Source organism: Phaethon aethereus (assembly GCF_964289735.1).
Source record: "Phaethon aethereus genome assembly, chromosome: 4".
Classification (NCBI taxonomy): domain Eukaryota; kingdom Metazoa; phylum Chordata; class Aves; order Phaethontiformes; family Phaethontidae; genus Phaethon; species Phaethon aethereus.
In genome coordinates, this window is record NC_138578.1 from 58,148,575 (window position 1) to 58,164,353 (window position 15,779).

The following is a 15,779-nucleotide window of genomic DNA, read 5'->3' on the forward strand; positions in this document are numbered from 1 at the left end:
CTCTGGCTCAGTAGCAGCATTGGGCTGACAGTTGCAGAACTAGAAGGGGTTTCAGAGGCAGGTGACAAGCAGCCAGAAACCCTCCACTTTTTTTATACATACATGTATTTATATGTATGTATGTATTATACATGTGTATATATTATTTTTTTGGATGGGAAAAACCAGGGCTGCTTATTTAAGAGAGGAGACAAATACAAGGGCCCGTGACACTGATACACTTGAAAAAGCAAAGGAGGAAAAACAGACAATCCTGATTACACTCTTTTATAATAAACCAACAGGTCATTCTTTAACACTGCTATATAGCAAAGTTAACCAAAGGAATATTTACAGCCTAATGTGTATTAAGCATAAGGCCACAGTGCCTCATTGGAGTTGAAAGCTAACCAAAGCTTGAACATTTTGTGGGGCCAAGAACATCTACAGGTTGATTAGATACAAAGCGAACACAAATGTGTTGTCCAGGACTTCTTTTCTGGAGCACTGACACAACATTGACTGAAAAAGTTAGGGAACAACTTTCCCCCATGTTTAGCCTCAAAAGGAGGGAGAGTTTTGCAAGCACTTCGCCGTGTCAAGAGATTGAGGATGTTGGACAGTACAGAGAAAGGATCTAGATTGAGAAGAATTATCTATTATGGTAGTTCATACTTTGTTTCCTGAAATTGTTAGAAAGGCCTATTACTAGGCTTTATAATGACACGTACAAAGTAGGACTTTTTAAAGCCTGGTTAAAAATGTGTTTGTGGTATCAACGTCTGCATTTTGTAAATGCATATGCTTATCATTTCTTTAATTAACTCAATTTATAGTATTTTATGAGCACGTGCTTGAAATTTAGGTTGAACTGACTAATCAATGCAATGTAAAAAGCTGAACTTTGGTCAGTGATAAAAACATTTTTAGTCATTCAACGGGAGCCCAAAGTATTTATATACATCAGATGGAGCTTCTTCCCATCTAGGGTAGAAGAATTCAACAAGGCCAAGCAGATCAGACTTTTAGGCTGGGGTACACTGATGTAACCAGGTAATGAACTCAGATTTTACATACAGCCAAATGAGGCAAAGGTGCTCTTTTTTTACCACAAAGGAACCTGTTAACCTGTTATGTGATACTCTATCAGACCTTATACTCTATGAGAGCTTAAGAGAAGGGCAAGTCCATTGCACACCGTGCTGCACAGAGGTCTGGAGCGAGATTCAGGGTCCCAGAAGGTCTCCTGGAAACTGAAGGCTGAATATGAGTGTATTAGCCATTTACTAAATGACTTTTGATTTCACCTAATAATTTATGCACAAGCAGAGAGTTAATACCCTTTTCCTCCCCTTTCTTTCCCCTGCCTCCCACCAAGACTAAAAGTAACTCCACCTGTCGATGGACTTTTACTTATGGCCACTCTCCTTTCTGGGGTCCTGGACATACAGAATGTTTGGAGCGCTCCTTGGGAGAAAGAGAAAGGCCAATTTCCTTAATTTCCAGAAGCTGGAACAGGAAGCCAAAACGTTTAGTGTCTAAGGACCAGTTAAGAAAGCAGAGTAGGCAGCTCTCCCTTTGGGCTTTCGTGCGTGGGTGGGAACATGAGAACTTCCTCTGGCACCAAGAGTTAGCCACTGGCTCCTACCCATTTGCAAGCCAAGGTAACAAGTGTCTAATTCTCAGCATGTCCAATTACGCCTTCCCACCAGAGCAGGGAGTACAAGGTGCTTCTCTCTCTGCGCTCAGAGTAGTTTCAACATCTATAAACATTTTTAATATATTCCTACAACTGACTGGTGTCTGGAACCAGCTTTAAAACAGCCTGGCATGCTTAAATTATAGCATTACTCCTTTACATGGTAACCATTTCTCTGAAAAAAACACCAGTCTGTGGAGCCCCACGTGAGCATAACTAGGTAGGAATTACCGTTGCCTGTGTGGATTTCCAGGGAAATGAATTTAAAACCGAGATAGCAATCACTTTTGCAGACACACTGCTGGAGGAGCTATGCAAAAATCACGTCCTAATTGTCCAACAGATGAGATACCTTGCAGGCATGGGAACTCATGTAAAAGCAGAGCATTCCCTGGTCTTGAGATGTGGTGACAGTAATGAAGTTACCTTACGCCACTTATTGTGCTGTTGGCTTGTCAACAGTAGAAAATAGAATTTATAAATATCCTGGGACACACAATACCGCATGAGGGAATAACTAATGTTACAGAATAAATAGGAAGCTCAGTTTCCATATGAGGTACAGCATATCCAATATATCTAATAAGGTGCCCTCACATTTAAAATCTTACTTGGACATTTCAAAGTCCAAATACACCTATTTGAGCTGTGTCTAGCAGTTACAACTCCAGAATTGGTACGGTGCTTTCTGCAACTTTAGCATATTGCATGTCAAAGAACCTGAAAAAGAAATTATAAAAAATTTAATCATCACATACAAATAGCTGTATGTGGAAGCAGCAGCTACTTAAATAGCCAAATTACATGCAGGACAATTCATTTTCTCCTGCATTGAAAACTATTGCAAGGCTCCCCAAATTAGCCCTATCATCTCATTTAGCTATTTCTAAGGCCAATTTAGTCTCTGAAAAATAGGTGTCAGGTTCAGGAAGATGGGAGGAGTGGGACTTAAAATGAAAGATACTCCAAACAGAAAGGAGCACCGAACTGAAATAATGGTAGTGACATTTTCAAGCAGGTTGTGGGCCACTGCAGCCTGCAGATGTTGAAGCAGCCAGCAGAGGGAGATCATAAAGGTCCACGAGAGTAATCACCTTCAGGTATAAAAGCACACCAGATTTCAAATTAAATACATCCCGGTTCATGTTACCTTTCAAATGTATTGCACACGCTGAATCACAACCGTCACTTCGAATTAGTTCTTTTTGTTTCCACAAGAAGGGATTTTATCTCCAAGTCCTGTGAATCACATAGTTAGCTCAGGTATAACCACATACGCTGCATGTGGAGAAACACGCTTGTACAGAAATAAAATAGGTCCAAGTGGCATTATCACGGCATCCCCCATAAGGCTTTACTTTTACTTAAGTAGAGCAGTAATGCCCCCTTTCTTATTTCCCATGAGCTTTTGATGCCCGGGCCATAACAGATGCCGCAAAGACAAGTTGTTTTTTATCCTTGCGTGTTTTCCCGCAGAGTTCATTAGGATGCATTGTACTTCCAACCCGGACTGGTGGATGCCATCCGAAGAGCAAATAAACAAGGTATTCAGCGACGCAGTAGGACACGCTCGTCAAGGGCGTGCCGTGGGGACTTTCCTGCACAACGGGAACTCGTATTACGAAGGGACTGACCATCCAGGATCACAGGATGAAGTCTTCAATAGAGGTATGCAAGACGGATCTGGCGATTGATGGCAGTGAGGGGAACCTCATGCAGCAGTAGCAACCACTTAATTTAGGAGAGACTATTTGTTAAACATACTTACCCTGCTGTCATTTAAGAGTCCAAAGCATGTTTGAACACATACTGCATACATTTCAGCTTCTCCATCCTACCATGTCCCACTTAACAGAAAGAAATCCATTTCAAAGACCTGCTCTATGGGACTTCTCAGTGCCTATTATTTGCAAATCCTTCATAGCACCCTCAAAGGGAAATTGCAGTTCGTTTCATCTAGTTCTAGAGGAAAGGTCATTTAAAAACTACAAAAATGTCAAAAGAATCAGCAGCTACCATCTCATCTGCCTATTGATAACAAGCCCAGGTCTGGACTCGGAACAGCTGGGTGCTATTTGCTTTCCCTGAGTAGGAGACGTAAGAACAAGTCTGCACACTTATAACAAAAAAAAGAAGTGCTCTCCCATTTCCTAACACAAAATAACATAATTTTAAATGCTACCTTAAAATACTGCACAAGGTGGAAAATTCAGGGACTTCCTTTAGCCAATTCTGCCAGGAAATTAATCTTCCCGGGTAAAACAGCAGCGCTCGTCAACAGCAGAATCCTTCAAAGACCCAGAACAATAACAGGCACTTCTAATAGATAAAAATTGCTTTGTATATCAGATAGACACTATATTTATCTAGATTTCTAGGGGATTAGAGCTGATCATGACAGTTTTCATTAAAACAAGATTGCTAAAAACAAATACCCATTTCGGAAGACAGGTTTTGCTTTGTCTGTTCCTATTCTGCAGCCGTACTATGTAGCTTTAGAGGCTTTAAATTGGTTTTTCTCGGTTTTGTTTTCATTTGTGTTTTATATCCATTCCTTGAAATAGATGAGGCAGTGTGCTGGTCTTAACAGTCAGTGGTGCATTCAGGGAAGGGCTGGGTAAGAAGAGCCTAATTTAACCTTCTGTTCTAAGTAAACATGGGGTCCAGACTAACTAAGAGCTGTAAAAAAGATCTGTGCTAGAGCAGAAGCCAATTCATGATGGCGTACAACACTGGGAGCAGATGGCAGCTTAAAAGAAAAAAAATCAGTCCACTGAAAACGTTTAATTTTAAAGGCTTAGGAATCCATTGTCCCTCCAAATTGATGCATTCCAGAAATACGCAATGCCAAAGAAACAATACCCTTTCCTTTCCGTGTCAGGGTGTTTCCATCTCCTTACCCTTGTCCAGTTGCTCAGGCCCGAGCTTCTTCAGAGCCTGAATCAGCTCTCCTTGAGGCAAACTTTCCCCACTGGCAGGTACAGGGAACCGGTTTTTGGAAACAAAGTTCACTCCACTTTTGACCATCCTTAGTGCTACCTCATCAGCGTTGACTCTCCTGAACGCATATCTCATACTCCCCAGCTTTCCTAACCGCCTTCTGCAAGCCACGAGAGAAGCTACTAATTGCTCCTTTCATCATTCTCCTCTCCTTCCTGACCTTCTCCCCATGCGCCAGGCAGAGCAGGAGACACCCAACCCCTTCTGCAAAGATCAGGAAGGGCCCTCTGGGATGAAGTGCTCCTCTAGGTCCGGCATGACCACAGTTGGAGGACTGAGGCAGTCTCTCAAAGGTCAGCTTGCCCACGCGATAGTTTCTTCTCACCATCTGCCTCCTCTTCGCCTGCGGTTGTGACCGGTCTCTCGCAGCCGGCGCACGGGGCATCTCGGGACACGGGCTCCACACTGCAGCCCTGTAGACGGGACCGCGCTCAGCCAGGTTATGCTTTAGGCCCTTAAATGTCCAATACCTCTCAATTCATTTTATTTTTGGTGATTTTTAAAAGGAGATTGAAAAGCACTCGCTTGACTCAGAATAACTCATTTATTTTCTAAAAGTGAATGAGCAGTTTAGTCACACTGGACCTCACCAGGGCGAGGGGTTTGGGGCAGCATCCCTCACTAGAGCCAGGAGGTGACTTGCTTTGAACAGTCAATGGCACGGGGTGGCCTCCAGAGGAGAAACTCGCTGTATAGAAATGTCACAGTACAGATAATCCTATAGTAGCTTTTCAGTGTTGAACTTACACTTTTTTTAAAAGAACTATAATAGAAGATGTTACATTGCTCAGATGGTGTAAGTCTTGCTGGTCTATGTTTAATGTGGTGACACTTGCCAGAACTACTTGGTAAAACATGTCAGAACGTGTGAGTCAACATTATACTGTAAATTTGTCCATGGCAATATGTATCATGCTGTATTTTTGTAAACATAGTGATGGTTTCCTTTCAGATGTTTAATCGTATGAGGTTAAAAATATGAACGCTTCATTTTTAACAGTCACAGAACAGAATTACTGGACTGGACAGACCTCTCTAACTAATAACCTAAAGATTTGCTGAACTAACTAGTAAGCCTAGCTTTATTTTTAGTGTAAAAAGTGTAGCCAGCCTCCTGGAACCACTCACAACCCTCTGCTCTCATGTTGTGCAAAGTAACCAAATGTATAGTTCCATCCTGAAAGCCACTTTGGCACTAGAAATGGCTTTGCAGGTTTGGACCTTTCTTTACAAACAAAATTTTGCCCTCAGTTGCTTGCGTGCACTGGCCAGTGACATGAATTGTAGTCACAGACAGGCATTAGCAGACACCAGACCATCTTTTTTTGTTCACGTTTGGTTTTAAAATAACAGAGTACAACAACTTTTATCAGTTGTCTGTATTTTTAGTTGCCATTATGGCTCATGGCCACTTGACCCACCCATTTTGTTAAAACAAAACAAAACAAAACCCCAAACCTTTCACAACCGCTTCTTTCCATTAATTTGTTCATGAGGCATTATAAATCCATACACCCTGAAGTGTCTATATACCCACAAGAGGTTAGGTATAATGCTAGGGGACCTGGAAGACTAGGTAGCACGTAAGCCCGTGCGGAGCACGCGTCGCCACGTCAGCACATCCCTTCCCAGTGCTGGGTGGAGACAGCAGGCTGGCGACAGAAGGAAACCGCTATCTATCATGTCACTCCAGAAAGTCCCAGGAGGATAGAGATTCTTGTCTTATCCTTCTGCACTCTTTAATCTTTCTGTCATTTATGTATCTGCCTTCTCTCGAACTTTGTGTAGCAGTACCGCACGCCCATCTGTGCCAACATGCCTTCGCTATATTTTCTATGACAAATATTTGTGGAGAAACTGTGATTAAAGAACCATTAATCCTGATATTTTTATTGTTATGGTGTAGTTAATTCTATGAATACTTTCTAATGATGATTGTACTGTGTAGAGTAAGTACAGGTTAGGGATAGACCTTTGCCAGATATTGTACAAACAAAGTGCATAGTGTAATATAGACTAGTAAGGTTTTTGTGACAATTTCTATAGGATGTGTGAATTGTTTTCTATGTGGCAACACACATTTCTTTTAAAGAATATAAAATCTTAGAGAATTTTTTAAACAGTCAATATTTTTTAATTATAAAGACATTTGTTACCTACAGTTTACTATTTCAGGTGTCAATTCTAATTTGAATATTGGTTTTATTACTACATACCTCCAGTTCCATTTGTTCTGTTGCATAAAAATGCACAATAAAAGTTAGTCTCTGGTTAACCTGTCTCTCCCTCTCTCTATAGGTGTTGTGTCACTGGGACTCTCACTATAAAAATATACGCACACACACACACAATTTTAGACTATATTTATATAAAAGGCTAGAGGGTCTTCTTTTGCAGTAAATCCTTGATCAGTATGAAGCACCAGCAAGCGCAGTGAAAGATTATGAAGAATTCAACTATGGATACAATATAAATCATTTTTCACCTCAAAATATAACCACATACATTTATGCGCTGGGTGGTTGGAAAGACCGTTCAAAGTACCCATCTGCAATCCTAAGACCTGGATTTTCAAGCAGTGGAGTTTAAATCCCATTTTAATTCAAAACTCAGCGATGGCTGAATGTCGCCTGTTCTCTTAAACGCTTTAGAAAATCCCGACTCCAGGTAATTTGTAGAGGAATTACAGTGACAAACACTCACCACGGCAAACTCCTTCTGCTGAGCCCTGAAGCAAGACAGGCCTGACTGCGGGCTGGTGCCATCCATTAGAAATGGTTGCCAAGGATTTCCATTCTACAACACACGCTTTGGGGTGCTTGTGATGTTGCAAAACTAACTGGGGTCGGGCTGGTATTTTCTAGCTCAGGGGCTTCAGCCTCCGGTCTTTTTTTGTGAAAAATCCTCGTTCATGAAAACTCTTACTAGAGAAACTCTCACCAAAATAATTCCAGGTGATTCTGAGAAATGTAGGTAAAAGATTTCTGTTAACCCCTCTGAAAAAAAAAAAAAAAATCTATATAATTAACTTCTCTTTGGAAAGCTGTAACATCCCAGCCTTTCGGGCAACGACTTGAAGTGTCAGAGGGTAGGATCCAGAGGCAGGAGTGGACAGGGATGGGCTATGGGGACACCGAGGGGGTGATGGGGCACTACAGGCAGGAAAGCGGCAGGGAAAGCTGGCAGGGAAGGAGAGCACGTAGGTAAGGAACCAGAAGCAACAGTTGGGTTTTTGAAGCTTGGGAAGATCCCCAGAGAGATTGGGTCTAACGGCAGAGTCTATATAAGCAACTGGTAAGTGTGAGAAGTAGCGACTGGGGCTGGAGAGGCAGAGAGGCGGGTAAGGAAGAGGTCCTTGGGGTGGGGGAGACCCAGGCCTGGGAAACAACTCAAGGGGAACGGGCAGCACAGCTGTGGGGGCTGTAGTTCAGTAAAGTCACATTTTATCACTCTTCCACTAAATACCTGTTAAATGTACTGGCAAGGCAATAGCCAGACTGCGCTCCTCTGCCTCGGTGCTGGTGTGTCCGGAGAAGCGTGGCCCGCTGCTGCTGGCAGTTATGCCTTTGCTCAAGGACTAAGATGTCCCTGAAGATGACCTTCAAGGTCCAAATCAGCCATCGAATCTTAGGCGTATGAAGGAATTCAGTTTTACCTCATTTGCTTAGAACAAGCTCATGTGCAGGCTCATGTTACAAAAGTCTTTGTAATCCTACTTTAATAAGACTACTCCAGTCGCAAAATCTAGCGCTCAAGACAGTGCAGTTAGGCAGGAATTGCTGTTTTCTCTGCCACCTTCCCTCTGCTGAGGCACCTCTGTGACTGAAGCCAGTGGAAGGAGGAATGTCAGAATAGGACGTGCTTCCATCACGCTGAAACATCAGAGTCCCCAGGAACACAGCATGAGGTGGCATGTTCACAACCTTCAGCCTGCTGTGCCCAAAACTGGGGAACTGCGATAGTTCTACCTCTCTTCACAGGGGTTTTGTGAAGATTAGTGCTTGAGAACACAAGGCTACAGCAATTAGCAAAATAGAAAAGCCCTTGAAGAAGGTAACAAGCCTGTGTGCAGAGGAGTTTGAGTGCGTGCAGTATGTAAAACCAGCCCACAGACCAAACTTTAAACTCTCCCACTCATCTGGCAGCTGTAATTGCCAGTACTAAGGCAATCTTTGTAGAAAAATGGAAAGAAACAGGTTTGCTAATGACCCAAAGTAGTTTCCCATTAGAAAAGTTAATATTAAATTTAGTTCCCATTTAGGAACAGGGTCAGTAGTACAGCAAAGGTCTAATTAAATCTTTCAAAAATGCCTTGCCATAACGTGAGTGAGAAACTGAAGAGTCTTCTTGTGAAAGGACGTGAACCTGAAAGAGCCAACAACTGAACTACTTACTGAACTGATGGAAATAGGGTTATTTGGGTTTTTTTTTTCTAAAAGGATAATCCAAAGGATTCTAAAGGATAATCCAAAACAAGAAGCACAGCAGCAAGCAGTTCTAACACAGCCTCTTGACCAAAGGAAAGAGAGAAACACCCAGGCTACCTTTCCTGTCTGCAGCATGAGGAAGACAGTTCCAGGGAAAAGACTAATCTCCAAGAAAAAAAAAACAAACCCACAGCCTTGGCAGGTTCATAAATCATCTGCCCCGATGATCCAGAAGTGTCCAGTTGCCTACTGAGCAGATGGAGCTTTTGGAACAGATTTCAGAATTAGTCACCTCCACCTAAAACACTTATTTTGAACCACCTGGAGACTGAAGCTATATACTGATGGTCAGAACCAAGGAAATCAATGCAAAGCATAAAGGGGAAGGAGGAGAACAGGTCGAAGTCCACAGGGATCACAGAGGCCTAGCTAAAGGCAGCAGTGATGTCCTTTGCTAAGTTCTCTGTGGGTGGCAAATTGCTTTGTCGGCCCAAAGGTCCAAGAGGAGCTAAAAGGGAGGGGTAAACCTTACTGAGGATTCCCTTTTTAAAGTGTAAACTTGAAAGGAAAGATTTCTCAAGTGCCTCCTTCTTTGTCCTTACACATGTGAAAAGTTAGATTTGGTATAAAACATTTTAAAATTATACAACATACATGTTCATTTAAGCATTGCTTCATATTTACTGCTAAAGTGAACATCTACAAGACAGCGTAGGAAAAGATAGCAAATCAAAGGACATTGTCATGTAATACAGTATTTTACCTTACAACAGCCTTTCGGTGGTATCCATGTGCTGCACAACACCCTACTGTAACTCCTCTAAGACAGAGGAACTCTGATCCCATGCTCCTTCTCGCTGGTACTAAACATGCATTTCAGGAGTTCCACGCAGAAGTGAAAAGCATAATTTCAGTTCCCAGTTAATGTAAATAGCGAACCTTCCAAAGGCTTCACCCTACACTTCATATTTTGAGCTTTACATGGGTTTTCCCAGTCAACATCTGACCATCTTCAAAACTGATGGAAGATGCACATGAGCAACATATCCTTTTCTTTAGCTTTATTAGACGACATCTTCCTGAATACTGTTATCTGCTCCTCTCATTCCCTCAAATAAAAAGGACTACAAGATGGTACGAATATTTACCTATTTCCTTGGATTAAAACCTAAGCTCTTAGTGGAATCAACAGACCTGCACTGTTTAGAAAAGCTGGGGACAATCAGGTTCTAGGCTACAGCGTGGCATGCTTTGCTGGCAGAAGAACGAACAGATGCCATCATATTTATGCTGAGAAAATTAAGAAATGTGTATCTATTTAGGAGTTTCGCGCCAGCAGTAGATGTAAGCATTTGGCGTCATTAAGTAGGCATATCATGGAAATTTTGCACAACCATGACTTGCAAAAGGAACATTTCCTCATTCAAATTCAGCAATTACCAAAGTGAACATTATTTCACATCTATCACCGCAGGACCAAATCTTAACATTAAAAACCAAAACAAGAAAAACCACCACAAATGTGGCTCCTTCTCTATCATTCCTAGTTTTTCCTTCTCTCTTGCATTTAATAGACCAATACCTGTTGAGGAAATTAAGGGCTAGAAAAAGACTTCCCTGAGAAACTCAGCCCCAGGACTAGACCTGGGGTGCCTTGGCAATGCCTCGGTCTCAGCCTAAGGCTAGGGCTGAAAGACCACCACACGAGAGGCAGGTATATGATTTTCCTTGTTCTCTGCTCGCTTTTGTTCTGCTGGGGATACATCCTTTCGACCCCTTCTCCAGGTGGAGCAAGGCTAGAAAATGGGCTGTCAGGAGAAATCGAGAGCTGCCAAGAAAATTCTCACACCAAGGAATTCATCTGGGCTCGGCCCTGGGTGTCTTGCCTAGGCATCAGCTTTTGGTACAGACTAGCACTGACATACCTTTAATTTACCCTTAGTGTAAAGAGGTGAAAATCGTGCATCCCTAGCAGAACAAAAGCAAGCAGAGAACAGTGAAAAATCATGCATCCCCATCTCTATCCAAGTCACCTGAAAATTGTTTCTTTCCTGTTCATTGGAAATTGAGAATCTCAACGCAACTCCTCTGTCATAACACGACTCAAACTTCTCCCTGTTGTGAAGAAGCATCTCTTCTATTTCTCGTAACTTCCACAGCTTGCACTGCAACACACAGTGGTACAGCTCAGGTATCCATACTCAATGAAGTTAACAATTTCATTGCTCAGTTCTCCCTGCCTTCTTCCCGAGTGGCTGAAAACATGAGAGCAGCCACGCAGGGTTCAACCACAGGTTAAACCCCTCTGTGCTGTCTCTTGATAGCAGCCAGATGAAAACATAGGGCACATCACCACAATTGGGTCTTCTCAAAGCCACAGCCTCACTGAAACTTCTCCCTTTCAGCAGGGTTTCCAAATTGTCCAAATTCATTAGAACCTTCTTTCCCAGTATTTAGATTTTTACTTTTGCCAAGATATCAGTTCTTTCATGAGAAACGCAATCAATGAGGAGGTACAAATTTGCAACCAAAAGATACCTACATAAAATTGTAACATGCAGAGACACCTAAGTTCACATATGATGTATTCGTATGTGCATCAAATCCAAGATCGATTTTCTTTATTACCACAGCTTGCTTTGGGGGGAAAAAAAAAAATTCTACCATTAACTTAATGCTTTGTTGTATCCAGAGTGGCGTGGTATCATTTCAATGGTAAACTGCTGTTCAATCAGTTTTTCTGTGAAAAAAAATAATTTTCTTTAAAGCACTGGATAGCAATTTACAGCAGAGCACTGAATAACATTTAAGTCACCTCGTTTGTAGGTAAGAGGGCCTAGAAAAGATCCGAACTATTAGAAGCTACCCCAGTTCAGCACCCAAACAACTAAGGAGTCTAAATAAAAAAATATCACTAGAGAACTTGGGTGAGTCAATACAGGGAATTTACTAGTGGCCGAGCTGCCTGGGCAAGGCAGAAAGTATGTCCCTTTCCTAAGGTTTTCAAAAAGTTTAATTCAAATGGTAGAAAGGAAGGTTTACTTTCCACAATCTTTTAATGAAGACCCCCATAGAAGATTAGGAAAGAGAGACAAAATTGGTTCTTGAACAGAACTGTTACAAGCATCTCCAAACAGCTGATGGCAAGGTCCCACTTCAACCCCTTACCAACCATTTAACACAACTATTTAGGAAGCGCCCTTCAAATGCCACAAATGGCAAACAAAGGATTTCAAAGTATTCCAGTTCACATTATGGGAAAAGACACAGCTCCCTCCCTCTTTCAAAGTGCCCGAGACTTATATATAACCATCTGCCTGGTTATTCAGCCAGCCCAAAAGACGGAGTCCAATTACTTGGACTTGATCTCAAACAGACAAGGTCCTGAAGGCTGTTACTTACCTGCTCAGGCAGATTTTGTGCCCTGTTGGTAATGGTATCACCACCCAAAAACAATGTTGCTTAATGTGGGAGATGAGTTTGTGACATGCAGCCTTTAACAACCTGAGCACCACAGATTAACATCTGGTGTGTTCCTGCAAGAAAACCCCTTGAGAAAGGGAGTCTCTTTTGAGACACAAGGTCCTACGACATGAAATGTCTTCAGCAATCAAGACACATGCTGCATGTCCGAAATCTGGTTACTGACCATTTCATCTTCCAGAAGCCATACGTTATCCCAATTTAGTTTTGAATGCAGAAAACTAGTATCTGAAGCATTGTCTGTGCGTGCTGATGAATCCAAGTCTTGTAGCAATCTGAACTTGACCACTCATTAAGGCTCAGAGGAAGCACAACCTCCTCATCTTCCCTCAAGTACATTGCTTGACCACCTTATTTCTCATAGCTGACACCAAACAGACAAAAACTCCAGTTTTTCAAGTTTCTCCAGTTTATCGCCCAGGCTTCTTACATTTTTTGTTTCTTCTTTACAGCCACATATAGATTATTTTTTTTTTTTAGCCCCAAAGTAGTTTTTTCCGTAACTGGAAAGATCACCAGTTTTCATCAGTATTAGTGATAAAAAGAGGCACTTTAATGAACCAGACAGCATGTTAAATCCTTTCTAAACTGGCTAATTTCAAGTGAATGTTACCTGCTGCTATCATTCAGCTTTGCTGGGATTGTCAAATTACAGTCATTACGTAAGTCTCATAAATATACCCAACCTCTTCAAGCAATGCTCCATACCGTTGACTATACAGAGGCATGCAAGCCATGTCTCTTACTACCTTCCTTCACGTCATTCTTGGATCTGGATCAGGACTGGTAGTCCAAACTGGAGACAGTGCCAGTCGGACTTCTGAGCCAGGCAGAAAGAGCTTACTCTGTGCCAGGGAAGCAAGTGCACTCTTTGGGGGTGAATAGGATGAAAGGCACAGGTGCCAGTGAAGTACAGAGTATTAATAAATATAGCTTAGATATCCTAGGCAGGTTGCTCACATACTGAGCTATTTAACAGAGCGTACGCTGTCAACAAAGGCAAATTGAAGAGCTAGTACAAATAGATGGGGTATAATCCTTGTTTTGCATCCATAAAATACTGTTATGTGCATTTTGAATTCAGAAACGTAGCAAATCATCAACTGCCTAAAGCCAGTGTTATGGCTTACCTTTACAACACATACAAAATTGCCTGAATTAACAGAACACAACCTTTACCGGCTATGTAACATTTTACTGAATAATTACAACTTCCAGACATTTTACAGGATGTACCGAATTCAAGTAAATTACAGAAGAAAGGACATATGCAGAGAAATATTTAAATGCCTACACCTCACAAATCAAAATTACTTCCCCATACTAGTATGAAGTAACCAAGACACAGAATGAAAAAAGTCAATACACCAAAAAGCATCAGAATGGGGCAGGAGGGGAAGAGAATACATCCAATTAAAAGGCTACATGGAAAAACATGTTTCAACTTTGAGATTGCCCTCTGGAAGTTCTACCACCAGTGAAAATCCTCACTGTTGACTTTTAGATTTAATATAATTTTTGGCAATAGCCAAAATGCACTCAAAATGCCTCTGGCATTTTTCAAACGCTTATTCTCACACAGTTCTTCGGCGCCTTTAACTTGAAGCGAAACATACAAAAAACCTTTATATTACATCATTTATACAGCATTGCATATTTTTTCTTCTGTCTGCAAATTTGAAGCAGCTGATCACAACCTCAAAAGCTTTGAATACAGTCTAAATTTAGCTTACAAAAAAACCAAACAAATATATCCTAGAGTGTGGAGCTGTAACTGACACCTTCTCCCCATAACAGCACTATGAATGCTGGCAATACAAAAATTTGACCAGGCTTACTGTTAGGGTAGCACTTCTAGAAAGTAACCAAGACCTTTTATTTTAATTGGTGGCTTTGATTTACACAGAAAAAAGAAACTGTCCTCAAGAGCCTCACATAATATAGGACAGAATGACAATTTTCTGCCTATCTACTATAATCTGTTATAGTATCTGTCTGTGGTATTTAGAAAATGTACATCCTTTTCACATTACGTTTTGAACGTTTTAACTCCTGTTCAGAATGTGTGATTTAACTAGAAATCTCACTTATCCACAGACATTAAAGCAACCTGAAACATATGGACTAACATATTCGCCAATGGTTGCAGTCCATTGCAACAGTTTTGTAGACCTTAGAACACCGCACCAGGGTTTTTTCCATAACATCTTCAGTAGGGTGCTTCAGTGATTTCCTGGCTGAAAGCATCAATTCATTTTTCCTCTTTCATTCACTCGAGCTCCCATTTCCACAACTAAAATGACTCAACCTCCACTTACCAAATACATACCTCACCAACAAAGCTCCAAACTGAGATTACACCATCAGCCTTAGCAATAGACTAAGTTTTCAGAGGGCAAATAGGTTTATACTTTCAAGACTGAACACCAGATTCAGAAACAGTTGAATGGAGGAACCGGTTTTCATTAAAGGAAAAAAAAAATGGTTAGTTTTTGCCGGGGTGGAAGGGAAGAATCACCCAACTATCTTGATATTGCTAAAAGAATGCCAAACTACATTGTTTTATGCATTCTAGTAAATATAGTTTCTTACTGTTCTTTTCCTCTCCAATCATCATCTCTTATTTCTGGACACATTTTCTAGACTGTGTCCATCTTCTCTTATTCCCAAGCGATCAACACCTTAGCTTTTTTTTCTTCCTTGTATTCTTTTCTTTTTACCACACACTTTGTTACAGTTCCTTTTCTTTTGCTTCAGCAAAGCCTGATTGACTACAGTTTCTACAGTCCATACAACCACTTAGAGCTCCTGGCACATTTTATTTTCCTCAAAGGACAAAAATATGACTATTGTGCTTTAAAGCCTGGATTCCTATTTCTTTTTATAGGTAATAAAGATATAGTCTACTTTTGATCTTAATTGTGTCTCACTAACAAGAAAGGAAAAATTACTTATTTAAGCTATGCAACTCCCTCTACAAAAATATCCTTTTGGTATCACCTTTACTTCTCATTTACATTAAGCACGTAAACTGTAAAAGATGTTAGCTGTACTCTCTATTCAGAGCTAACAATAAGAATAGAAGCAGCACAATACTTAAGCTAAAAGAAAAAAAAGCACATTGTCATTTTATATTCACTTCTGCAATGTAAGCTCTTAGGCATCCACAGAAGTTTGGTTTTGTACAGGAG

General features: G+C 41.1%; 1 protein-coding gene across 1 annotated transcript in view; it reads left to right on the forward strand.

Moving 5' to 3' along the window:
- BEND4 (BEN domain containing 4) overlaps window positions 1-3,372 on the forward strand; it is a gene marked incomplete at its 3' end in the record, with an annotated part of 29,442 nt that extends 26,070 nt beyond the window's left edge. Inside the window, exon 5 of the mRNA XM_081999235.1 lies at window positions 3,155-3,372. Within this exon, the coding sequence (XP_081855361.1) occupies window positions 3,155-3,372 (218 nt within the window). The remainder of the gene's footprint in view (window positions 1-3,154) is intronic.
- Window positions 3,373-15,779: the final 12,407 nt, after the last annotated feature.